The sequence below is a fragment of the Pseudonaja textilis genome, chromosome 2 (genome assembly GCF_049901715.1).
Source record: "Pseudonaja textilis isolate UNSWEBS1 chromosome 2, rPseTex1.2, whole genome shotgun sequence".
Classification (NCBI taxonomy): domain Eukaryota; kingdom Metazoa; phylum Chordata; class Lepidosauria; order Squamata; family Elapidae; genus Pseudonaja; species Pseudonaja textilis.
The window spans coordinates 55,424,100-55,451,328 of NC_141991.1; the positions used below are offsets into that span (position 1 = coordinate 55,424,100).

The 27,229-nt window shown below is 37.7% G+C and overlaps 2 protein-coding genes across 4 annotated transcripts in view; one reads left to right on the forward strand and one right to left on the reverse strand.

The window, feature by feature from the left end:
* CNBP (CCHC-type zinc finger nucleic acid binding protein) overlaps nt 1-27,229 on the reverse strand; it is a 549,700-nt gene that overhangs the window by 217,925 nt on the left and 304,546 nt on the right. The gene's annotated exons all lie outside the window — the stretch shown is intronic.
* The window catches only part of VGLL4 (vestigial like family member 4), a 97,545-nt gene continuing 73,390 nt past the window's right edge, over nt 3,075-27,229 (forward strand). The window contains exons 1-2 of one of the 2 annotated variants that reach the window (XM_026724377.2): nt 3,075-6,960; nt 11,157-11,233. In XM_026724377.2, coding sequence (XP_026580162.1) covers nt 11,170-11,233 — 64 coding nt within the window. In that variant the 5' untranslated portion in view covers nt 3,075-6,960; nt 11,157-11,169. Of the gene's footprint in view, nt 6,961-7,804; nt 7,967-11,156; nt 11,234-27,229 lie in introns of those variants that run through there. The other variant, XM_087923953.1, reaches the window with a different exon arrangement.

Sequence of the window (27,229 nt, forward strand, 5' to 3'; positions counted from 1 at the left end):
ATACTAGATATCAGTATATAAACCAATTGATAGACTTCTTTATTTTTACCTAATTCTGCATCCCTGTGAGTTATTTGTAGCTATTCCTGTAGCACATATCACATTTGGAATATAATAAACGTACACAACACTTTGTACAGAATTTGTCAGCTGCTTTGGGGAAGAAAATGAAACAGCAAGTTCAAGAAAGATTTATTGTTCTCCACCTGTTCAGTTCCCATCTATTTTTTCCTCTCTTGAAGCAATATGCAGAGCATCATTGCAGGGCTTGTTGCCTAAGGATGGTATCTTTAACTTCTCAAGTAACTCCAGCCTATATTTAGATTATTAGAATCTGAAAGTCAGCTGCTTTTCAAGCCCTGTTGCAAATGAAACAGCAAATGAATCAATCAAACTTTCTGGGTACACAATGAAAACAAGAAACTCAACTTTATGCTGCACATAAACACATACTGCCTAAATTCTTGAACTTAGAGTTCTTAGTAAGCTAGCTTCTTAGTAAGCTAGAAAAAAGTAGAATAGATAGCACCACCACCAGAGGGATTTGCAACTGGCTGGCAAACTGTACTCAACGAGTACTCCTTAATGGGTCGAAGTCTACATGGAGGGAAGTAAGCAGTGGGGTGCCACAAGGTTCTGTCTTAGGCCCAGTACTCTTCAATATCTTCATTAACGATGAGGGAGTAGAAGGGGAACTTACCAAATTTGCAGATGATACTAAGCTGGCAGGAATAGCTAACACCCAAGAAGATAGGCTCAAGATCCAGATGGATCTTGACAGACTAGAACACTGGGCCATATCTAACAAAATGAAATTCAATGTAGAGAAAAGTAAAAGTCCTACACTTAGGCAAGAAAAACCAAAAGTACACATATAGACTGGGTGAAACCAGGCTCAATAGCAGTAACTGTGAGAGGGATCTTGGAGTCTTAGTGGACAACCAGCTAAATATGAGCCAGCAGTGTGCAGCAGCAGCCAAAAAACCTAATGTAATCCTAAATTGTATTAACAGAGGGATACAATCAAGGTCAAGGGAGGTACTAATACCACTCTATAAAGCCTTAGTAAGACCACACCTAGAGTACTGCATCCAGTTTTGTTCACCACATTATAAAAAAGATGTTGAGACTCTAGAAAAAGTGCAGAGAAGAGCAACCAGGATGATTAGGGGACTGGAGGCTAAAACATACAACGAACGGTTGCAGGAACTGGGCTTAGCTAGCCTAGTAAAGAGAAGGATCAGGGGAGACATGATAGCGGTCTTCCAATATTTGAGGGGCTGTCACAGGGAGGAAGGGGTCAAGCTATTTTCTCAAGCTCCTGTAGGCCAGACAAGGAATAATGGATGGAAACTGAACAAGGAGAGATTTAGCCTGGAAATAAGGAGAAACTTTCTGACATAACAATCAACCAATGGAACAGTTTGCCCTTGGAAGTTGTGGGAGTGCCATCAGTTGAGACTTTCAAGCAGAGATTGGACTTCCATTTGTCAGAAATGGTGTAGGGTCTCCCGCTTGGGCGGGGGGTTGGACTAGATGACCTACAAGGTCCCTTCCAACTCTGATTATCTGTATTTGTATCTGTATCAGAGTGTATTGTAGCAATGGAGAAAAAAGATATCTTGTATTCTTCACGTTTCCTTTAAATGTTGATCTACAAGTAGTCGTCAACTACCTTTCAAAGTTATAATGGCACTGAAAAAGTGACTTATGACCATTTTTCACACTTAAGACCATTGTAGCACCTTCATGGTGATGTGCTTCACATTTGGATGCTTGGCAACTGACACATGACAGTTGCAGCATTCTGGAATCATGTGATTCCCCTTTTGCAAATTTCTGACAAGGAAAGTCAATGGGGAAATCAATGACCACTTAACAACCATGTTACTCATTTTACAATTCCAGTGATTAACTTAATAAATCTTGCAAAAAAAAGTCAAAATGGGGCAAAACTAACTTTAAAATTTTTTAGCAACATAAATTTTGGACTCAATTGGGGTCATAATCTTTCATTTTGTTTTGGTGTTTGTTACATTGGGCACTACTTTGAGAAAAGAAAACCTCTGCATTGTAAATAAATACTCTAGGATTCTAGGAACTACTTTTTAACATTAGAAAGAAGGTAACAGTAAATGTGATTTTATAAATCTGTGGTTTGGTCACATCACATTAAAATAGTTATTCCAAAAGTTTAATAAAACCAGTCCTTTGTTTAATTATTACAAACAGTATTTCATACAGGTTGGATTGGATAATCTCAAACAGTGTTAAAAGCAAATGCCCAGAAAAAATAATAAATGTAATCATAGGCTGTAAGTTTTTCTAACATGCTTAAAAAGTACAGGTAGTTCTCAACTTACAACCACAATTGAGCCCACAATTTCTGTTGCCAAGTGAGACATTTGTTCACTGAATTTTTGCCCCATTTTATGACCTTTCTTGCCACAGTTGTTAAGTGAATCATTGCAGTCATTTAATAACATGGTTGTTAAGTGAACTTTTTTTTTACCACAGATAAGAAACCTCTGGAGAAAATTCAGCTGGAGAATTCAAATTATACAAAAAAGAAGAAATCTGCATAATGTTATTCTTAAAGAAGTGGTGCGAGGTCTTCATTATTAAAAATGTCACTTATTTCAATTGATTTAAGTAAAGGCTTAAAATAGTCTGCAAAATAGATTTCCCTTCAGGTATCAAGTGAGATTGCTTATTCAGATAAATTGTACGTCACATGGTGATAATCAACTGAATATAACTTCCACAAATATGCTGCACTTCTTGGAGGCTTCTGCTGAGCCACAAACTCAGGTAGATTGCTCTATCTGATCAATGAATTGCTTATCAAATGCATTGATTCAGTGCATTTACTTGCTTTTTAAATTCATTCCCCACACTTGTTTCACTTTAGCTCTTCCTTAATGACCTCTAATACTGTCTTTTCAGTCTTAGTACACTAGCATTAAACTGATGATCTGTTATTGCATAAAAGGTTATTAGTTTCAATTTATTGTGTAGTTTTGCTTGAGTGCATAATAAAAAGGCATGAGCCATTATATCTCAGATTTGACTGTGTTTATCTTATATCTGGAATGGAGATGGTGGAAGATAAGCCACATTTTAGACAGACCCTTATATAAGTTTGCCTAGAGTCTAGACATTTGTCATATACTCATCATAATGTTCAAAGAGCAAAGTTCATGCTAAGACATAACAGACAAAATGTATGTGTGCATGTGTGTGCTGTTTTTAAGACAGTGCTGACTTCTGCTTTGATAAGTCCCTGCAGTTTTCTTGATAAGGTTTCTGAAGTGGTTTGAGAAAGAGGCCAAGTTCGCTCAGCTGGCTTTGTGCCTAAGCAGGACTAGAACTCGCAGCCTCCCAGTTTCTAACCCTAACCCTAACCCTAACCTTAACCACTACGTCAAATTGGTTCTCAGAAAAGCAATCCTTAATCAATAAATCTAAGAGGCAGTGCCATACTGTAAATAAGAACTACTTGTTTATGAAGACCAGTAAATAATCAATTAATTTGACTTCTAGTTAGTAACTTAAGTAGTTTGGGTAGATTAGAATGGTAATTAAAAACTTTAAAAAATTTCTAAAAACAGAACAGTTAGTAAAATGTGATTGAAACATGGAAAATTCACTATTCCTGAATAGAATGGAAATTATAAGAAATGCTGTAATTATAAAAAAGGTGAATAAAATGATATTTTAAGGGATTTATTTTATTTTATTTACTTATTTACTTACATATTTATGAGCAGCATGATGGCCTAGAGGTGGGGCTCTGGCCTCATAATCAGGAAGAAGGTTCTAAGTTCAATTCTAGGTAGTGCTGGCGTCAAGAAGGGCATCCAGCCAATAAACGCTCAAGCTCTGTTTAGTCGCCCTGAGTCTACCCCGATGCAAGGGATTGCAGGGTCATTTTAAAAAATACATTTTTAAAGAAGGAATATTAACATCAGAAAGATGTCCCTTGCAGAATGCTAGCTGCTAAGCTTTTTCTATTCCTATGAGGTTCTTCCTATAAATGTCTTTTCTGTAATAACTTGAATTTCCACACTCAACGTTCCTATACATAATACCTAGTCTTCAACCTCTAGCATAATTATGGGCTCTCACAATACAGTGTAGCTGTAAAGAGGTTCCATAAATAAAAAAAGAAAGGGTGAGCTTCCTGAACAGTTAAAAGAAGTACAGTAGGAAAGAAAAATTTAAGAATGGTATCTGCAAAGTTTCAGCTAGTAGAGATTCTGACTCATTTTGGTGACTCAAGGTGAAAATGTTCCTGAAATCTCAGGAAATTTTATTTGTGCTCCATAAGGGCCCATGACAGGAACAAAACTTGTACTAGAAACAACATTAATAGAGTAATCATTGCTTTCGATAGATTTATACCTACATACAAACACATGCATTTCAACTCTCAAGAAGTATGTTATCTTCATTTTATTCCACGTTTAAACTTATGAACCTTTAGGAATAAACAAAGAAGCAAGATATGTAGATTACTTACTTTCAGTGAATCTTTTGTTTGCTTCTTTTTATCATGTTTACATTCCTTCTAACAGCTATCATTTACAGTACATGTACGCTGTATGTTGTAACAACATGTGCCTAATATGCAGTTAATACTCCATAATTTTAATAAAATATCTTCAGCTGTGTATGATTTTGTAGTATTTTAACTAAAGTAAAGCATACTGGTATTTAATGTATTCAAGTTTTTATATATGCACAAAAATGTACTTCAGGCTCTGAAAGAAAAAGGTTAATTAACTTTAAGAGATTTCACTTTCCTCAGATGTGTAACTTGCTATTTCTAACCATTTTTCCCATTTGTGAACCACTCATCTGCCTCTAAGAGGGTCACTGGGCAATGATCAAAATGCAGGTAGTCCTTGACTTACAAACATTTGTCTAATGACCATTCAAAGTTACGATGGCATTGAAAAAAGTGACTTCTCACATTATGACTGTTGAAGTATCGCCACAGTCACATGATTAAACTTTAGGTACAACAATCATGGCAGAAAGTTCTCAAAACGGGGCATGACTCAATTAGCAATTGCCTTGCTTAACAGCAGAAAAATTGGGTTTAACTATAGTCATAAGTCAAGGACTACCTGTAGACCTAAATTTAAAAACCTCTGAAGATATCTACAGTGTAGGCTGCTTCCTTTTTGATTAATTCCATTCAAAGATTCCTTTTATATGTGCAGTCATATTCCACCTCCAATTGATGCATTGTTTTTTTAGTAGCTAAATATTAGGTACATCAGGAAAAGAAACTTTTTATGTTGATCCTATGGAGAAACTGGGCTAGTCATTCTCTCTCAACCCAAGGAGGAAAGGGTAAACTGTTTCTGCAAAACCTTACCAAGAAAATTGCAGGGAGGCACTCTTCCCCTCTGAAAGCTGTGGATAGAATTAAGTCGCAGCATGTATATAGTAATGATAAATGTGCAACTATTTCAGGTAAAACATATAGTATCTTCATTGATACCATTCTATTTAGATTGTTTTAATGAAAGTTATTTGACGAGGGGGTAAGTAACTCCTTGATATTTTGACCATTCTGAGGAAGATTTGGGGGTTTCTCTTCCAGAGAAGGCTGACTTCACAGTTTCCACAGCAATGTTTTGTTGACGGTCTTCAGCAGTAGTAAACAGGAAGACAGAAGCTTGGTAAAATTCTTACATTTGGTTGACCCATTTCTCAAAGGTTTTGTTTCTGAACAGTGTCCCAGTTCCAAAATTATTCATAAAGCACAACATGCAGTTTTACGTTGAGGAAAAGGAGTTTTTCAAAAGTTTTGCTAGGGATTATTGAAAAACACGAAACCCTCAATGGAAGTGAGTTGGCTGCAAGATTTTAGAAAGTTCTTGGTCGTCATTGTTTTACTTCACAGATGAGCAATACAAGGCAGCCGGTTAAAAATACTAAAGCTAGTCGGCCAAGGAGGGATATGAAGGTGATTTCAGGCGATGTAGGCACGACTGAAACAAATTACTCTTCGGATCTGACCCTCATTGTGCGGGAATCGCTTGGGAGGACGCACAAAGGTTGCCGCTTGTGACCGCCTATAGGAGCCTGCCTGGCACTTCCCTTCTTAGGAGCCCGCCTGGCACTTCGGCGGGTTTCTTCCGGGGAAGCAGCTGCAATCTCGTCGCTTTAGTCCGGTTGACCGGGTCAGAGTACGTTGCATAGAAACCGCCGCTGCAACCGACTTAACCGCCAACTTCCCGCTTTGTGTAGCCAAGAACCAGCGAGTAGGTGGGGGCGGGGGGGGGAGAATGCCAGGACGCCGTGCAACTCTCGGTCCTGAAGGAGGCGGCCGAGAGTAAACAAGGGACGCTTCCCTGCACATTCGGGCTCCCATTGAAACACATTTTATTCATTTTCTCTCTCTCTCAACCGCCCTTCCCTCTCTTTTCTTCACCAACCCCCCCTCGCCCCCCCCGGGTTCGATATTACCTGCTGAGGATGTGATGTCATGGCCTTATTATTCTAATATAGGCTGATCTCACGAGCGCCTCAGCCAATGGGGGAGCAGGGCTCTCCCCACCTGCTAGGAAGAGAATTCCATCATTCTTGGAATTCTTCCCTCGGCTAGCGCACCGCAGCGCGCGCGCCGAGCGGTCTCCCGAAGGCGGCTGCCGAATCTGCAAGGCTCGCATTGTTTTGGGGGGGAACCAGCCGCGCGACCCTCTGCCCAATCAGCGAGCAAGGCGCTTCCTGGGCTGGAGCCCGCGCGACCGAGCTCGGCGACCGGAGAAACGAGGGACGCTTGGAAGCGACCGCGGCAGGGCGCGCGCCGACTTCCCCCCCCCCTCTCTCTCACACCCCCTTGCCCTCCCTTCCACCACCCCCCTCCTGGCCCGGCTCGGCTCGGCTCGGCCCGGCTTTGCAGGGGGGGAGCGCGACTCAGGAGCGCGGAGTGCTGGCAAACTGGTGAGCGAGGAGACTACAACGGGAGCTGGAGTTTGCACGGCCCCTCGTCGTACCCGCGGCGGCGGAAGTGCAGTGCGGCCGCTTGGCTTAATGGAGGGCTTATGGATGAATAGTGCGGCCCCGGGAAGATGCTCGTAGGCGCTTGGCGGACCCTGGTGGAAGCTGGGCGCGGCGGGTCGGAGCTTTTCCCCGATCGCCTAGGAAGCGGGCCCTTGTGCTCGGGAGGGAGGGAGGGGAGGGGAGGGGGAAATGGTTGCTTTCAGACCTGCCGCCTGTTCCAAGCCGTGTTGACTTCTCTAGTTGATAAAAGCGCTCAGAGCGAATAATAATAATAATAATAATAATAATAATAATAATAATAATAATAATAATAATAATAATGAATATTAATTCCCGGCTGCAAGTGGGAAAAATCGCGGGTTAGACTTTACGCATCTGTAGTCTGGGAAAAGTGAAATCCCGGAGAACACGGAGGGGAGGGAGGAAGAGGGGGGGGAAACTTTTGCAATGAACATGTAAGTTAGTTCTTCGTATTCCCCCTCCTCCCCCTTTTTCCTCCTCTTGTTTGTTTTGCTGGTGCTAATTTATCTTGGCTTTCGAGGACGCTAATTTGGCAGATCGCCGTTGTGTTAATCCGTATCCTGCACGAAAAGCGCTCCGCTGAGTCTTAGCTTTGAAATGGGTCCTTTGCGAGGGGACCCTCCTTGCGCTCCCCCCCCCCACCTCGAGAGAAGAGTTTTCTCGGGGCGCTGCCCATTCTTTTTTCTGGGCTTTCTCTTGCGAGATGCCTAACCGCCCACGATTGAATTCCACCCACCCCCCTTCCACCCTTAGCACCCTTTACGTGCTGAACGCACTCAGAATGTGGACGCGATCTGGGAAGAAACAAAGCCACTTTAGAGTTATATGTGCGTGCATTCCTGGGCTGCTTTTGCCCACGGATATCCACTTGGGTCTGGACTTGAGGCTGTTTAGCAAGAGCTAGCGAGGATGGCGGTTGTTACTGGTATGCAGACTTCTTGGGTGGACAAGTTTGGTTGGATTTGCCTAAAGTTTTGTGGGAGGTGTTTGTTTTGTCCACCTTGACGCTAACAGTTGCAGGCTCTTGCTATTTTTTATCTCTGTCATGTCCTGCCAGTGCTTACAGGATGACACATCTCTTGTTGTAGCCTTGTTGGGACTTGTCAGTGTCAGCGTGGCTTCTGCTCTTTCTTGAGCCCTTTTGATTTTTTAGACAGCTGCCTTCTGCAGGGTGCTTTACATTCAAAAGGCTTTGGGAATTTCCCCTTTCCCCGAGTTTGCTACCTCCATTCAAAGTAGCATCTCCTAGCTTTTGAAATCTTCTTGTATTAATTGAGATTTCATATGATTTGGTCTGTTATCCCAGTCTGGCTGCAGGTAGAGAATCCCTCTTTCTGCAACAGCTGGGATGTAATTATTTAAATTTTGCATGCATTCAGCTTAAGAAGTGGCATTCTTGTTTTAAAAGTAAGTTCGAAGACACACTAGTGTTTTTATTGCAGTTAAATGCCAAGAGGAAGAGACATTGTTTCTTTTGCTGCTGTTTGTTTATTTCTATTTTCCTATGCTCAGTGATTTTGGTACACTCTCCATGGGGTGATTGGATAAATAATGAAATACAATCCCTTAAGGAAGGAAAGTTGAATTAATCACTTTCTATTTATCTGTCTCCATATTTCTTTTCTAAAGCAATCTTTTTTTGTCTGAAATCATAATTTTGTAAACTTTTGGTCAGTTTTGGCCAAAACTGAAAAGTTATATGGTCCATTTTGTTGATTTAAAGCAGATTTTTTTGCAGCCCACCTTCACTATTACTGTATGTTAGCCTATATCCCATTTATACTCTGGTATAATCAAAGTGTAGGTAAATTAATAGTTTGCCCTTTGGTTTCTGAACTCTCAGAGCAAACCCCTCACCTAGATAAGGACCCTGGTAGGATTGGTGGTTTATTCCTTCTCTCCTGGATTCACATTTATAGTTGAAATTAACAACATATTTTTTGCCTATATAAATTCCATTTGTAATTATTTTTTATGTATGGGGCAAACTCTACTTAGGACTGCAGTGGGACACACGACAGGAGCTCCTGCCACCCATTCTAGAGTTGCATACCAAATTGTGTCCCATAAACTCATGGCAAACAAAATGATTAATATTTGCAGTTTCTCCTTTAAGGCATATCATATAGTGATGCTTTCTGCACTTAGATTTGTTGAACAACTTTAGTTTTCTCTTCTCTCCCCTTTGTTGAAACGATGGAAATGTTTGGAATGTAACATATAGGTGTAAGTAATTTGTTTTAATGCATTTAGTAGTATTTATTCTTTTTGTTTATATTCTGTTTTTTCTCTAAAGGTCTCAAGGTGGCAGAATCAGAACCCCAGTTTCCAAATATCTCAAGATTTCAACACATCCTTGCAATAGATCTGCTAGAGAAAGAGAAAGGGTTACTGGATAGTGTTAGGATGCAAATTTGTATGTGGTCAGGTATAAGATCCTGCAGCCAATATACCATACACCTGCTATAGGAAAAAATTGTTGCATTGTATTTTACATAAAATTCAGTTTGAAAAATGAATGAGAGGTATTGGTGGTGTATGCCTTTGAAAACAGAACATAATGGTACACTTTTGTCCGAAAATTTTAAGCTGATTTTTAAACTCATGTATCAGGAGGAAGCAGAAGGACCTTTTTGAAGTCTGCTTTCCAGTCTTCCTTAGCTTAGTGCTCAAAATTCCTAAACTGCATGGTTAAGGATGGCTGCTGGAGAAGACAGCTTTAACTCGTAATACTCTCATCTTAAACTGCATATAATAAGCAAGTGGAGAATGATGATCTCAGTTACATAAAAATCCTTGATTTCCACCTTGGATCAATATATCTGCAAGTCTAGGATAGAGATGAAATTAGTTCTAGGTTAGTTTGAACTAAGGTTAATAGTATTTTTGGAGCCTGTCCTTAAAGTTTAAGTGATGATGATCCAAATTAAAGATGTAACTTAAGTTATGAGTAAATCAGTCCATCTTCTGTTGACCATATTGGAAGAATTGAGTTGGAAAACAGTAGAACTAACAAAACTATTAATGTGAAATAATATCTCCTTTCATTGCATATATTTATAAATTTGCCTAAGCAAAACATTGCTAGAGAATGTTCAATTTATTTAGTTTTAGTTATAATTTTGACGTTTGTGAAAAGAGAAGAGTCCCAAAGGTTCTTTTTCAAGAGGCAACTGGACTTTCAGATTTTTCTTTGAAGACATTTTACTTCTTATCCGAGGAGTTTCTTTAGCTCTGATTTAGAGAGGAGGATTTTTGAAATTTGAGTAGTTCTGGGAACATTTTTAAAATTATTAGGAATTGGCATCAAATTTATAGGGATCTGAGACTTTTTTCAGAACATTGTCATAGATAGTTAACTAATGGTCAAACTTGTATATTGTGTGTAATAATTAAGATTTGATTTAAAGGGCATCTAGTACTTCTAGAATTCAGTTGTTACCCAAGCAACAAATTGTGATTGTTTTGGTTTGATTGTTTAGTGTAATTAAATCATTTATTAAACAGGGGATAACAGTATGTGCAGAACCTTCTTTCTAGCAATTTTAGGGAGGAAACAAAATTGTTGCAATTTAGGTATAATTACTGCTATAAAAATGGTTCTTAGAACAAAACTAACATGATACAGCAAACCAGTGTTTTAAATTGGATAACTGAAACAAGTGGGTTTATTTTACAAGTTATACTGGGGAAGAGGGTGTTTACAAGTTTATTATTAATTATTATTTTATTGTTTGGATTGATTTTATTCACAAAGTGATATATTGAGGATTCATTTCTGATTGTTCTACTTCCACCTGTAGTTTTTCTTGAGAGAAAATATTTGTTTATTTATGTAAAAATCTCACGATTGATTATGTGACATGAAGTCATTTTTGACTCCTAGTGAGCATGTAGATGAATGTATCTTAGCCCTATGAAGCCGCCCATATGGTGCCTCATAACTCTGGGTGGCTCGCAGACAAGGCAATAAATATTGAATCTCAACTTCTCTTGTATCTGGAGGCCTGTCTGAAAAAGCACCTGCTCCTATTGATCGCTGATGACTTAATAAAATAGAGATTTGTCTTCTTCTATTGTCTGAGAAAATAATACAATATTTATTTCTTATTCAGGATTCAGTCAGGAATGGAGACTCCATTGGATGTGTTGTCAAGAGCAGCATCACTTGTGCATGCGGATGATGAAAAACGTAAGTTAGGAGCTGTACTTGTATTCTGAGCCAAGATATACATGTATGCATGTATGTAGATTTTAATTTTTTTTTAAATGTATTTTTAAATGTTTGTACCTTGGAATGCATTGTTGATAGATTGTACCTTAATAAGTCAGTCAATTAATATGGTTTTAAAAGCTGAATTAAATGAAGCAAAATTTCTGAGTGAAATGGAAATTAAAATCTTGGTTGGTGTTTGACTGTTTAGTTTGATATTTTTTTTCCTAAGATAATGTAGGATGTTTTCTCTATAGAGTGTAAGTGAATGTAGTTTCATATCATTTCTTTAAATTAATGGCAAGCTCCTAATCTGATAATTGGTATATTCAATATATACCCTGAAGCATGTTCTCTATACATAAAGATATTTGAGTTCTGGAAATAGGGAAGGGCTGTATGACTCCTCATTTCAACCAGACCAGTTTACTAGCTGTCATTTAATTCCTATCCTGAAGCCTTTGTTCTTTAGATTTCAACAGTAGCCATTGCGTCTAGAATAAAAACCTAAAAGAAGAGTACAAGGTTTTTTTTGCCTGTTTTAGTGAAAAACCATACTTAATTTTTTTATACATATGAAAGTCATGCAGAACTATTGCAAAAAGGAATAAGAAAAAAAATATTAGTGTATAGAACAGTAACATCTGGCTAGTAGATTATAAATAATTGATTAGAGGCCTGCTGGAAAAGAGAGCATATAAATTAGTCTATAGAGTAACTGCTTTGTTTTCTAAGAAGTCATACAGATGTAATAAAAAAGAGCAATTAGTGAATTGGTATTGTTGAGGATATATGGGGAATATACTGTCTATTTATTAGTATTTTATTTAATATGTTTATATATTTAATATATTCATTAAAATATTAAATATATATTAAATATACATTTTCATGTATTGTATTTAAGTAATAAATACACCTTAAGGAAATATATGCGTATATATTATAAATAGTATAGAATATATATGAATACACTGTACATTGTTGAAAATATATAGGGGCATGGCAGCCAAGCAGTTAAGATGCTGGGTTTATTGACCAGAAGATTGGCAGTTCTAAGTACCAAGTGACATAGTGAACTTCTGTTATTTGCCCAAGTTCCTGCAAACTTATCAATTCAAAAGAATGTAAATGTAAGTAGATAAATAGAGGTACCATTTTCGATGGGAAGGTAAACAGTGTTCCTTGAGCCTTCAGTGTATAGTCATGCTGATCACGTGACTACAGAAGTGGCTTCAGACAACACTGGTTTTTTGGTTGTGAATCGGAGATGAACACTGCCCCCAGAGAGTTGGAGAGCATTGGCATGAGAAAACTTTTCTTTTTTTATTGTTGAGAAACAAAAGCAAGAAAGGAGGAAAGATACATCTTAACAACAGTAGGGACAATAATAAGTAAAATTACATATTTACATCTGTGTTTACTCATTTTCAAGACACCAATGTTTGAAACACTAATTCATGTAGGATATTACTTGTGAATTCACTTCTTTATGTTTTATACAATGCCATTAAACAGTTAAAAATTAATGTAAATCTGTACTGCACTAAAGCACATCAACTTCTAGGAACATTCTTCAAGTTTGAATTGCAAACATCATGACTGAAGTTATTTAGGCAAAAAGGATAACATTCTTTTTCTATTTCACATGGAATAACTGTAAGAAATTGCACTTATAGCATTTTACACCATGCCAGTAAATATATTTTATTGTTAACAGTTCCAGTAACATAATACAAAAATGTCTGAAAAGCAGGCATTCTTCTTTATAAAACATTACGTGGAAATACTAGCTTATTAATTTAGTATAGTTAGAACAGAACCCCCTTGGGCGTGGGGGGGAAAACAATATCTTTATTGTCAGTTGAACCACTTGCCAAGTTCTTTCAAAACAGAATTGAAAATGGAAGCCATGTTGATTCCTTTGTGAGGAATCATATTCAGTGATTATGCTAATGAGCATCAAGCTTAAAAAGCAGCAACAATAAAAAACAAGGCTTTAAACAGACAGTTGGTCCATTTTCCAGTCTATTTAACTGCATGACAATGTGACTGTGTTTCTCACAGCCAAATAATGCCATGCTTTCAATATGCCAACTGCTTCAAGTTATGGAAAAAGACTAACAGTTGAGAAAGAATTCAGGTATGTCAAGTATTTTGGTGAAAGTTCTAGGGGACATTCAATTTTCCAGCTAACAAGATGAAATTCATGATAGATGAACCAACGCTGCTAGCTAATGAAATATTTTTTTATAATAAAACAAATAACAGGGATTAAAAAAATGGTCACAATAATATGACCAAACAGAAGAAAAGGATTTCATTGACAGCTCAGAATTCTCAGGATTATAATGCCAGTGTTGCAAACTTCAGTTTATCACAGTATCAGTTTAAAGAATTTGCAAACTGGGTGCAGGCAACCATTGTATTAATGGGGGAGAGGGGGATTTTTCACCAGCTTTTCATAAAACCTTTAATCAGAACTGGGGCCAACAAACTTTTTTTTACTTTGTGAAGCTGATTTGGGTTATTTCTTCAGTATAGTCAGAATATTTGAATCTTAATGATTACCAAATTGGCCTGGGAGTAATATCTTAAAATTGAACTGCTTTACCAGAGATTAGATGCATTCTCCACTCCCAATCTGCAAATTCTTTACACTGACAGAATGAGATTATCCCTAGATAGTGACTGTGCAGATCATTTTTTAAAGCATACTCTTGAGAAATAAGTCAAAGCTCCTAAGATGTCACATGAGGTCTCATGAGTTTGGGGCTTTGTATGTTGAAAATGTGTACAGGTTGTCCTTGACTTACAATCACAATTGATGCCCAACATTTTGTTACTAAGCAAGACGTTGCAACCTTTCTTACCATAGTAGTTAAGTAAATCACTGCAGTTGTTAAGTTTGTAACACAGTTGTTAAGTGAACCTCATTTTCTCCTTGACTCTGCTTGCTAGAAGGTCTCAAAAAGAATTTATGAGAACTGTCATAAATTCATGCCAGTTGCCAATCTGAATTTTGATCGCAAGACCACAGGGATGCTACAATGGTCATAAGTGTGAAAAATGGTCATAAATCAATTTTTCCAGAACTGTTCTAACTTCAAACGATCACTGAACAGATGGTTGTAAGTTAAAGACTACCTGCCTTTTTTATATTGTTAAAGCCTACAATATACAAAATTATTTACCCACCAAAAAATTACTACCCACTATTCTGTTAGTGCAGTAATACTTGAACTGAAACCAGACACGTACTTCTTTGAAATTGAAAACAGGGGGTTTAGAAGTAACAGGTTTTGGAATAAAGAATATTATTTGGATTTTTCTAGTCTGTATTTTGATGCTCCGCTCAGTTTTAAATTGTTGAGAATGATGTTGAATCAACTTCATTAGCATAGCTTGTAATAGTAGGGCTTTTTATTGCACAATATGAAAGTTGTAAAACCAGTTATGGTAGAATTATGAGTAAACTTCATTGTGTTTGACATCTAGTAAAAACTGCTGCTCTATATACATCCACACAGGGATTACTTGATTTAATATAAAGTAGCAACTCTAATGTAGTGTTCTCATTAGATTTTATAATTTCATAGTTTCATGATTCTTGAAAAAAATGTATGCCTACAAAATAATTGTGCTAGCTCACATACACTGTGTGTCAGTTGGATCATATTTGCTCTAGTTTATTGTTGATTAAAAAGTGAAAGAAAGCAAACCTTGAACTTCAACAGAAGATGTCTTATTTTCTGTTGAAATAGCTGATATATAATGTGCATTCATTTAACGTAACCATCGGTATGTTATTTATATATCCCAAACAGCACTTGTTAAAGTCACTGTATTGACATTAACAAATATGGCTATCCTATCATTTTATTTGTTCTTTTCCCTCATTGATAAGATTTGATCGTTAAGTAAATTTGGTTGGTAGGCATGATTTGATAACAGGGAATGTTTTCCTTATCATGATTTAAACTAGATTTAGTTAAGGCACTGCCATCACATCTGATGTAATCATGAAAGGATCACTTTTGTAACAGGACAACAAAGAAAGAATGTAAATTGTCATTACAAAGTTCAAAACTTAACCAAAATGTATCTCAGTTAACATTTCTTTAAAACATGGCAAAAACATTTAGAAATAATAATGTTGGAATTCTTTCTCTTTTCTTTAAAAATGAGTTAAATGAGGTTAGCCTCCACTAATGGGTAAATATCTATAAATATGCTTTGGATTTTCACTCAGATTCTTAAGTAAGGTAAGGGCAGCTAATAACTTTGTAATACTACTGAGATTTCAAGATAATGACTGCATTTGGTAAAACCTGTGTTCAGTCTTGTTTATTACAACAGCTTTGTAAGTTAGTTCCAAAGTTATCTTTTTGTTTCAGTTCTCTGTTGGGTTGAGAAGGAAATTAATTTTTTGCATATTTGCCCTAGATTCAAAGCACATTTCTTGAAAATCATCTTCCTTGCTACGTTGTCAGAAAGTACAAATTAACAAATCAGAGCTTTGTTATCCAATGCAGTGTGATAGTTATCTTGGCTATACACAGCCGTTGCACATAAAGAATTAGTGGGCGTACACTTAGAATACTGCATCTAGTTCTGGTCACCACATTAGATCCTCCTGTGTTTTTTTCCCACAACAATAACACTGTGAGGTAAGTTGGGCTGAGAGAGTATGATCGGCATGATGCACTCTTAGAATGATGCTATCTTGTTTAATAGCCCGCAAGTTTCTACAGGAACTCACTAGGAACAATTTGATATTATTAAATCTCCATCAAATTTAGTAATAATGACAACTCTTTAATTTGTGTATTTATTTATATTTCTTATTTCTAAACCACCCATATTCCTCAGAGAGGGGCTCTGGGCAGTGCACAATGTAATCAGTGTATAAACATATAAAATAAGCATTAAAATATTAAATCAATTATAAGATTTTTTTTTTAAAAAATATAACATTATAACATTTCAAAACATTAAAAAATTCCAAGATGGGCCTTTAATATTAGTTAATACAGGAAGAAGGGAGGGTCTCACGGGGCTTGCCAGCTCCATGGCTTTGTGGTCCTCTGTGCCCTCCATGCAAGGCCACAGAATGTACATCTGTTTCTGGCTTCATTTTTGAAGCTTTAACGCTAATAGCCTTGGTATTCTTTTCATTGAAGTGTTAATGCTAATAGTCTTCAAAACTTCATGTCTCTTTGATACAGAATTTCTTCTGGCATACCCTGCTGTCATATATTCGGCATTTTTCCTTCAGGGTGGATCTTCCAAGCCATAAATCCCTTATCTTGATATTTTTTCCCCTATATTTTTCCCCATAAATGTAATTCCTTAACCTATAAACTCCTTTATGGCTTGGTGCCCTTCGAGGCCTCATCTCTTGACATTGGTCTTACCATTTCAACCCTGCTTGAAGAAGTGTTAGGTTGTCCCATTTCCAAGAGCGTGTGTGTGTGTGTGTGTGTGTGTGTGTGTGTGTGTGTGTGTGTGTATGAAGCCTGGAAGTATTGGCCTTTGAGATTTGCCACCAATATGATCTGTTTTCTGCAAGAAGCTGAAGATAGAGCTGTTCTGGAGGATTTGAGGGCTTACTGATATACATTGTGTTATTGGGTTAGGCTTTTATTCGTTCTATTATTTTTTATTTCATTGCTGCCAAGAAGCGTCTGGGTTAAAATATATATTTGATTAATAAAATAAATAAAAAAAATAAACATCTACCTGTTAAAGGACTGTTTTTTCCAATCTCTCCATATTGATTGCAGTGCCTGGGTGTTAAACTAGTGCCACCAAATACCAATGAAGAGACATCAGAGATCTGTGGTTGTTTTTTTAAAAGTTGTTTTTAAAAAACCAGATAAAGGGGAATAATAATAAGATTGATGATAATGTAAAAGATAGGCTTAGATAAATGATTTCAATGTCTGGATTCTGAGTAAATTTCCATGATTAAGATTGGTTTGTTTTTTTAATCACCAATGTCTTTTGCCAAATGAAATAATGTTGTAGACCAGAACACCATGAGGGAAGCAGCCACTTTGCTGCACACTAACCCTGTGTTTTTGAAGTAGAATTGAATGAAGAGAAGTGTTCAAGATTAAGAGCAGATGTACTCATCATAAACTGACTTAAGTCAGCAATAGAAAAAGGAGGAAGAATGATGTAGTAGAATGTTTACTTTTCATGCTGGGTTTTATTTTTTTAAATAAGGGATTATGTTCAGCAAATATTCTCAGTTGCTCATACAAATCAAAAGTTGAGGTTCACAGATTTCATCTTGATCCTAACCATATTTGTTCCAGGGATCCGTTTTATAAAAAGCTAGCCTGCTTGATGTAGCCCCAAACTGAACTGAAAACCCAAATAAAGCAACTGACAGCAGACAAATTAAACCTTCCCTTTATGGGGTGTCACCACGAGATAATTAAAAACTTTCAGGTTGTCCAACGGCATATTTTAAAATGAATATCACTGAAATATATTCCAGATTCAGCTACAGAACAAACAAGCTTGTCAGTAACAAATTGCATGAGGAAGGAGGGAAAAAAATGATCTAAGTTTCCCATAAAGGCTGGATCTTAAATAGTTTAGAATATATAAATAAATCTAGGCTTGCAATCTATTATGCATCAGTTATAGTTGGCTTCTACTTTGAGAATAACCTTTTCAGTTCAGATATGTAATATCAGTATGTGCCCTTGTAAAGCAAAGCTTGGATTAATAAATTTGGAATTTTTTTAACAATGAGAATTCCATATATAGAATTAGTTTAATATAATGCATTTTCCTGCATGCAGGAAAAAATAGTCCTGATCACCTACACATTCTTATTTAATTTAAGCATAATTGCAAATGGTTTTTTTAAAAAAAACAGTGTTATTGCTTTAATATATTTCAATTTCAACTTCACAGCTGTTTAAAAAGACATTCTTTATCAAGTCCTTATCAGTCAGGAAGAAAGGTTCCTTCCAGCCCCATTAAAAACATAAATTGTGGCTTAGTATACTTCACTGAGTAGAAACCTTGGAACAAACGCTATTGTATTGCCATCTCCTGTTATTATAACGTTGTATTAAAGTGCTTGTTATTTTACAATCTTTCTTGATTGGTGAGCAGCTGCCTTCCTCTGAACAATGCCACTTTGAGTACATACCTTTTGTTTATAATTGGTTTTCTGACAGCAGCAATAAAGCCAACGTTGGATGAGCCTTCATAAGACACTATTTGCTTTCAGATAAGCCTGCATCCTGCTCAGGTTGCAAGGACAATGGAATTTCCCTGCACTTTGCATGCCATGTTCCTTTAGTTTTGAATGAATTCATAAAGTCTGACCTAATGCTGTTGGGAGTCAGAAAGGATAAGAAGAATGAGGGAAGAACTCTTGTACAAAACCTGTTTTGCTGTAATCTTGCAAACATGTTGTTATTTCAAAGACAGACTAGCCATTTCACAGTAATATAAAGTTTAGTAATCTGACAGGAGAGGAATAAAAATATTTATATAGGCACAGTGAATATTTTTTCTTCATTCACACTTTTCAGGTTTCAACTGTGGCAGTTGAAATTACTCCTAAAATTTTCTGTTACCTATTTTTCTCTGTGTATACGGAAAACAGAGTTGTTGGTGTAAAAGGTTCTGAAGAGCGTGATGTTCTTCACATTTTCTCTAGATCTTAGATCATTTTTACATTAGATATTAGTGTCTTGTGAACTTAGAGCTTCCTCTAAGTTAATTCTGTCTAACATACGAGGGCTATCCACAAAATAGATTATGTTTTCGTCTGTAGCAAGAAGGAGCGGAGCTAGCCTGGCCATCTTTGGTCTGTGCATCCGCCGCTCAGTCTGCATCTAGTCATGCTAGTGGGAGGTTCGTATCGTTGCCCGTTATTTCACAGCAAATGTTTGAAATGTGTGCTGCAATTGAAAATCTCACGAGTTGTGAGGTGCGATCAGTGGTAAGGTTTTTGTTGGCAAAAAAACATAAACCGATTGAAATTTTTCAGCAACTGTGTGAAGTGTACGGGGACAACATCATCACTGAAGATGGAGTGTGCCAATGGTGCATTAAGTTTAAAAATGGACGAACTAACATTCATGATGAACAGCGGAGTGGACGTCCGAGCATTGTGACTGATGGACTGGTCGTGAAAGTCGATGACAAGATTCGTGAAAACCGACGTTTCACAGTAACGGAACTTTCGCTTAGTTTCCCACAAATTTCACGCAGTTTGTTGCATGAAATTGTTACACAAAAGCTAGGCTACCACAGATTTTGTGCAAGATGGGTGCCAAAAATCCTGACAGAAAACCACAAGAGTCTTGCACCAAGCGACTACCACTTGTTTCCGAGGATGAAGACCTGGCTTGGAACACAGCGCGTTGACAACGACGCGGAACTGTGGGCGGGCGTGACTGACTGGCTCAAATCTCAGGCGGCTGAATTTTATGACAATGGAATTACAAAGCTTGTTCACTGCTATGATAAGTGCCTCAATTTGTTCGGTGAATATGTTGAAAAGTAGTATTTAAGCGTCACTTTCAAGTGTATGTAATAAAATTTTTTTCCTACACTTACATTATTAAAATGTAATATAGAGAGTGTTTATGGTAATTTGTTTTGAAATAGAGCTGTATAAAATTTTGATACTTCATTATCATTGTTCATTATCATTATCATTGTTTTACTACCTAGGAACTACCTAGGAACTAGGTAGTAAAACATTTTTAAAAAAATATATGCCTTAATTCCTGCATATTAAATTTTTCTCACTACCGAGAATGGAAACCAAATACAACTTTCTTCCCATAGATTACTGCAGTTGCTTTAACTGGGTCTTTTGTCCATTTGTTTTCGTCACCTGTTGCTGCTTTTCACGTCCTAAGCTGTTAAGGTCTGTAGAGCAGGAATGGATTTTTTAAGTTTAATTGCACACACAAAACCCAAGCAAGAAGGCAACTGTAGGTATTTGCACAGATCAGCAAATCCTATCTAGTGCATGTGCTTTTGATAATACTGCCTATGCATAAATATTTTGCTTGAATGCCTGGATATTAATGTCTGTGTTATCCTTGATCCAGATTTTCAGATACAGTCAGCCTAGGTTTTCAATAGATACTCAAGTAATAATGATGTTCTCATAATAAGAAATCAAGTCTAATGAAAGTTGCATGCTTTTATTAAAACCGTCTCCCCAACTAGAAGGTTTATGAAAAATTGAGACTACTATCTTTTCAAGATGATTGTACTGACTACAGACAGAGAATGCTGAAAGACCTATAATACCTGGAGGAATGCACATTCGTTTTCTGCGTGAGCTTGCAATCCTATTGGTTTGGTGAGAGTGAGAATGTTCTTAATATATCTGCCACTGAGTAGAAATGTCATAAATAAAAATTAGTGTCCTATTTTTCATAACTACTACACAGGTAGTTCTCATTAAACAACTGCCTGGTTTAGCAAATATATTGGTGATGAAAAAATAATGTTATGACCAGGCTTTGCATTCATGACCTTCCCAGATCTGTAAAGCAAAGGAAACTTGAAGTAAGATCATGCATACAGGTGCAGTTTCACTTACCGATTGCTTCACTTAATGACTAAGCTGCCAATGTCAATTGTCGTCACTAGACGAGAGCTATTTGTAATTAGATCTTGATTTGTAAATGATTTATAGACTTAATTCAGTCTGACTAACTTGATTTGAGTTTGCTGAATAGCAACAAGCAAGATTGTGATTCCTCTAAGGCAGAGGTGGGAAGCTGTGGCCTCTTTATGATTTATGGACTCAAAATCCCAGAATTCCTGAGCCAGCATGGCCCACAAGTCATAAAAGGGCCATAGTTCCTCACCCCTGCTCTAAGGTAAAAGTTCTTTCTTATTGAAGAAACCAAAATGGAAACATTTACTACAACTCTATAAGCCAGAAATGTTGTGGCCTGCCAGTAGAGCTGGCGGCTGACTCGGACAGTGAGGCAGTTGGGGAGGAACATGGGCCAGTCCTGGAGTTTGGGGAAGGCTCTGACAAGTGCTCTACGTCAGAGGCAGAGATGGGGCCAGGGCTGTCTGAGAGTTATCAGCTGCCTTCAGAGTTGGAGATCAGTGGGGCAGAAGAACAGCTGGAGCCTGTTCCCGATGTGTGCATGCGCAGAGCTGCCAGGAGAAGGGAACAGTTAAGGAACAAGGGTCGACTAAGGAGTAAAGGCACAGGTGGACAGTGAATGGCCCTTCCATAGGGAATAAAGAGCGAAAGGGGAGTGGTGTTTGCAGGAGACAATTTGTTCATTTAATTAGGGTGAAGATTTGTTTGTGACTCCTTGCCAAATATTTTCTAGTACAGCGTTGCGCTTGGAAGCTATTGGCCTGGCAACTCTCTTTTAAATCACTCTTGAAAGACTGTTTGCCTGGACTTTGCTGGATGTGAATGAGAGGAATTCACATTAGCCTAAATAAAAGGGGTTTTGTCGGGACGAGGAGTCCGCTTCGTGATTTTGTGAAGCCTAAGTCACAACAAGAAATTGGTTTTCATAACAGATGCATCATTAAAGGTATTACCAAAGGTGTATTCCAGGTATGCTACCAAATGGACTACAGGAAGTATAAAGTTGCTAACTTTAGTGTCACTGTGCTATTTCCCCCGCTTCCCCATTTCTCCAGGGCTTTATTCAATAGTTCTTGTTCAGTCTGTTCTGTTTTAGTTGTAGATTAGTAATTTATTTATTTATAACATCTACAAACTGCTTCTTTCTGGAAAAACTCTGTAGCAAGAAACCAATGTGGTAACAAATGCTAACTATATTTACATATTATAAACAATAAACATAGCCATCATAGTTGGGTTGGACAACATAGTAAATATAGGCTTCTGGAAAAGCCAGTTTTTTACAGGGCTATGGAAAGGAACCATTCGTCCTTCCTTTCCAGTGTCTACTTTTTTGACCCAATTGGCATGGAATCTTCAGCTGGCATTCTTTGATCACTCAGACCAGGAAGAGGAACATAATTTTTTAGGGAAAAGTCCTCTTGTAAATACCTAGGTCAGTAGTTCCTTGAATAGCACTTGTAAACACCCTACTAGCCATGTAGCTCCCATAGCACTAAGGTTATATAGCAATAATGACACTTCCTTTAAGCACAAGAACTTTTGATTTTGCACCAATTGAAATTTCTAGGCTGTCTTATAGGACAACCCCATGTAAAGTAAATTATAATTATCTAGTAATACTGTCCCTCACCATAATAAATCAACACAGCAAGCTTGGCTAATCCCAAAGCACTCAGTTTTGTGAACCTAACCTATGTGTGGCTTACAGCTGTTCTGCTCCCAATCCAAAAAACATACCCAGAGGAGTTGCTGTTAGCAGGACTGGAGAAGGAAAAGAGATTGAGTTAATAAAGCATGCAGAGTTTTGTTAAAATATTTCTTACAGTCTCTGATGGCTAGTTAGATAATAATTCTGGTTTACTGATTTTTCTTTTGCCTCCTTTTAATGATCTGATCATGTGAACCATTTGGTTTATATAGAGTTTGGTAACTTATGTACAAAAATAGAATGTGCATATTTATTATGTCCCCCTTCTGTGCCAGGAAAATATGTAGTATATTTTTATAAACTTAGCTGAAGGGCGTAATAGTTTGGACTAAATAATTAGTCCGATTATGGCATGCATTTGTTTAAACTGAACATGATTTACTGAATAAGGTTTAACCAGTTAAACTAGAAATATTGTTGATTTATATAACTCTATTGTATTGGTCCTGACTATATAGTAAATCATATAAATGAAAATAGATTCACACCTATATTTATTTAATAAAAACCAAAACAAGGAATGGGGATTTGCTGATGACCTACTTGTGCTTATGTCATTCATGCTTGCTTAAGATTGAGCAAAGTTGAGCAAATACAGTTTATTCATCAATATCCTCACACCATTGTAAACACTATTGTAGTATCTCACAAAAATGTATGGATTTACCATTGTTGTAGTTTCTTCAGTAACTTCAACCTCTTCATGACTTGATAGATGCAATTTTGTCAGTAACTGATTCATTAAGTCCTTATAAATTTGTACTTGTATCATCTAGGAAAATATCTAATTATTTAGTTTTTTTCCAACCTTCAATTTTTCCAGTCCTCAAGATCTTTCTCCAGGACTTTCCCCTTTATAATCCAGAATATTTAAGCTTTACCTTTGCTATCGGTGATCCAGTGGGGAGTCTGATTTTAATAGAAGAGAATATTAAACAATAAAGAACATGAATTGATCAATTGCATGCCATCATATCATTTGCTCTTAGTGATCACATAGATAGATTTTCTCAATGATGATCTTTCTTTAATCTGGTCCTTCAGCTCTTCCAATGGTACCCTGATTTGAGCCTGATTATTAATCTGTTTTGTTTTGTCTGTTGTGGACGGACACACACACACACACACACACACACACACACACACACACACACACACACACACAAACACATAGAGCTTGGGATCAAAACCAAGAGAGAGGGCACCATCTGTATCACTGGGGGGATGCTGTACCAGAGAATGGAAGCAGTGACAGAGAAGGCATAATTCCTTTGTCTCGCTAGAAGACAATATTTATATAAGGGACCTGGAACACACCCACTCTGCCTGCTGCAGATAGCAAGTAGGCAGAATATGGATTAGAGCCATGTTTTGAAACCCATATTTGACAAAGCCTATTTGCAGTTGTCAACCAGCATGAATGGCTTACAGGGCCAATTTCCAGAAGAGCCAGATCTGTTCTTATCACCTGTGTGATCCTATATCTATCAGTAGAAAGATCCTTTACAATACTATCGCTCAGTGAAATTGAAACTCTGGTGAATGAAAGTGCAGTGTCAAGTTCTGTTACAGTGTCTAGCATGTTGCCAATTTTACATGCCCTTTTGTTGTTAGACAAGGCTTTTCCATCCAATTTTGTGATTGGTGTCGTAGGGGTAACTCATTTGTGTGGAGTGCATACACCAACCAAATCCACTTCCGGTCAAGCTTGACGTCCCCCCAGTGCATGGCACCACCTTCACAGCCATTAACATTTGTAGAATCTCCTCCAGTGGCCTTTAAGCTTTTGTCAATGCCTTTTTTTTTGTTTATCTGAAATCACTTGCACAGGTTTTCCTGTTTTTGAGCTTTCCCTGGAGTCAAATAATAAAGATATCTTCCACCCGGCTCCCTGCACTAATGTTCTTTTATGGTACTGGAGAATTATTGGTCTGAATTGTTTGCTTTCAGCATAAGTTTAGTTGCATTTATAGGGCCATTAAAGAAGATGCAGTCCATTTCTCCTTTCTTACAGAGGTCATCAAATTCTTGATCTAGGGGCTTCCTTCATATTTTTTTCCTGGACTCTCTTGACTTCATTGTGGTCATCTACAAGTCTCTTTTTTTTGGTGATCAAGCTAGCATCTGTGAAGATGGTTATGGTAATGGCAGCAGTGGCCCATAGACCAACACTATATCTTATGCTTTGCATAGCGACATTTGCTATTTCTAATCTATTGTATTCTGTCTTTTCTTTTGAGGTAGAGGGCATGTGTGTTTGGTCTAAGGCCACTTCATAACTTCCATCACATTCCTCTTCATCTTCATCATTAGTTGTCGGTCTTTCATTTTCACCATAAGAGATAATTACTTTATTTGTCAGTATCGAAATGTCTGGAATACTTCTCTCCTTATATTTAATGAGCCTTTGTCTCTCATCATTTTGCTGCTTTTGCCTAGTCATCTGGTAAGATCCAAAAGAACCAATCTTGTCTCTCTGACCTTTAACAAAAGCAAGTTCCTTCAATGATATCTTCATCTCCTTAGGGCAGGTACAGTTAACGTGAGTTTCTTTTTTGCAATCAGCAGGGCAGCCAAATTTGGTACACAGAATAATTTGACACTTGCAGTTGAGGATGTCAAACTGTTTGTCAAGTTTCAGTGAAAGTTTCTTTGACATCTGGTTTTTCTCTACCAAGAGATAATACTGTTGGCTTGATCCAGCTCTCTTGAATCTTGTTCAAGATTGTCACTTGTGAATTTTCAAGTGCCAATAAGGGTCACAAAAGAACTATTCGCTTGTTCCCACTTTTCAAGCACTTTTGGATATGCCTCTTGCAAGACCAGCTGCTGGGCAGTTTCTAGCATCATCACTACTTGGTTCTCTTAACAGAAGGCCATATCTGAGAATACCTCGTAGTATTGGGTGTTCAGACTTCTGCCAGTCCCAATTAGGTTGCTCATATGAGTGAATGTTCCCAGTCTGCTGGTGGCCAAGTGCTAAGGCAGGACTACTCTCCCTCTCTTCCTTTTCTTCTTTTTCCTTCCCACTTCATTCTTTCCCCTTTCCTTCTTTTTCTTTCCTTGCTCTTTTCCCATCTTCCCTTCTTTTCCTTTGTCTTTCCTCTTTCCCTTTCTCCTTTCCTGTCCCTTCTTGGATGCTCAAATGCAAAAGGCAAAATATTTCTCCTTTTGTTTTTAGTTTGTTTTGCTCGCCCTCTGCCATAAAAACGAAGCCTGAAGGGCATGTGTGGTTCCCCCAGGGCCCATTTTCAGCATGGACAATCTCCTGAAGCCCTCTGCCATCCCCATTTTTGGCCTGGATGGCCTCCTGAAGCCCCCTGCCAGTGAAAATGGAGTCTGGGGGTTGCACGGGCTGCATTTTCGCCTGCCAAGCTCCATTTTTGCTGGCAGAGGCACCGTGGGACAGTCCTTCGATGTTTCCATGGCTGCCCAGCAGGCTAGAATTAAGCACTCCATGGGCCAGATCCGGCCTGTGGGCCTTGAGTTTGTCACCCTTGCTCTAGAACATGGGCGTCCAACTTTTGGCTTGCCTGAGTAAACAAGAATTGCCTTGGGCTGCTTCACTCATTCAGTTGTGGTCATAAGTTCAGGGCTACCCGTAAAATATGCAATATAGTTAATGTATATAAATATAATAACAAGACCCGTGGTGGTGCAGTGGTTAGAATGCAGTACTGCAGGCTATTTCTGCTGACTAGCAGCTGGCTGCAGTTCGAATGTCACCAGGCTCAAGGTTCATTCAGCCTTCCATCCTTCTGAGGTCAGTAAAATGAAGGCCCAAATTGTTGAGGGCAATATGCTGATGCTGTAAACCACTTAGAGCTGGAAAGCACTGTGAAGTGGTATATAAGTCTAAGTACTATTGCTATTAAAAGTTTGTTATCTTTATAGCTGTCTTAAGGCTGCCTGCGTCCTGTAGGCTGCATGTTGGACATACTTTCTCTAGATTCGAGAACATCTCAGATTGATAATCATCTAACATGTATAAAAGAGGATTCACCATATCATGATGCCACCTTTTCCACTAGCTGACAGCAATATGAAGAAGCTTGCTTGTTCATCGTTGGAATTCAACAATTGGACCAGGTGTTTATTTGCAGTGTTTTTTGTTATTTTCTCTTCTGTTGCTTTTTCCACTTTGAAATATTTTTCTTCATCTTTAGTTATGGCACACATTTCAGCTTAGCTATTCACATATCAAATCTAGTCCTTTAAAGGTAATATCTTCCTAATCATATAGAATATTGCTACAATATTGTTGGTCCAGTGATTTTATTTGTTTTCTACAGTTTGTAGAATTGTAAATTCTAAAGAGTTGTAAATTTGGTAGCTCTTGTGATCTGTTCGGGGTAACTGAATAGAACTTCTGCAGTTTTGCTTGTAGAGTTTATAGTCAGATCTATACTGGCATTGTCATCCAATGTTGACCCTCTTTAGAGTGTCTTGTTGGAAGAACTGGTTTGCTTTTCTTGCAGAATTTTATTAGTCTGCTTCTGTTTTATTTCATATATACCAGTGGAGAGATTCAATTTTTTTTTACTACCAGCTCTGTGGGCATGGCTTAGTGAGCGTGGCAAGGGAAGGATACTTAAAATCTCCAGTTAGAGGTGGTATTTGCCAGTTCTCCAAACTACTCAAAATT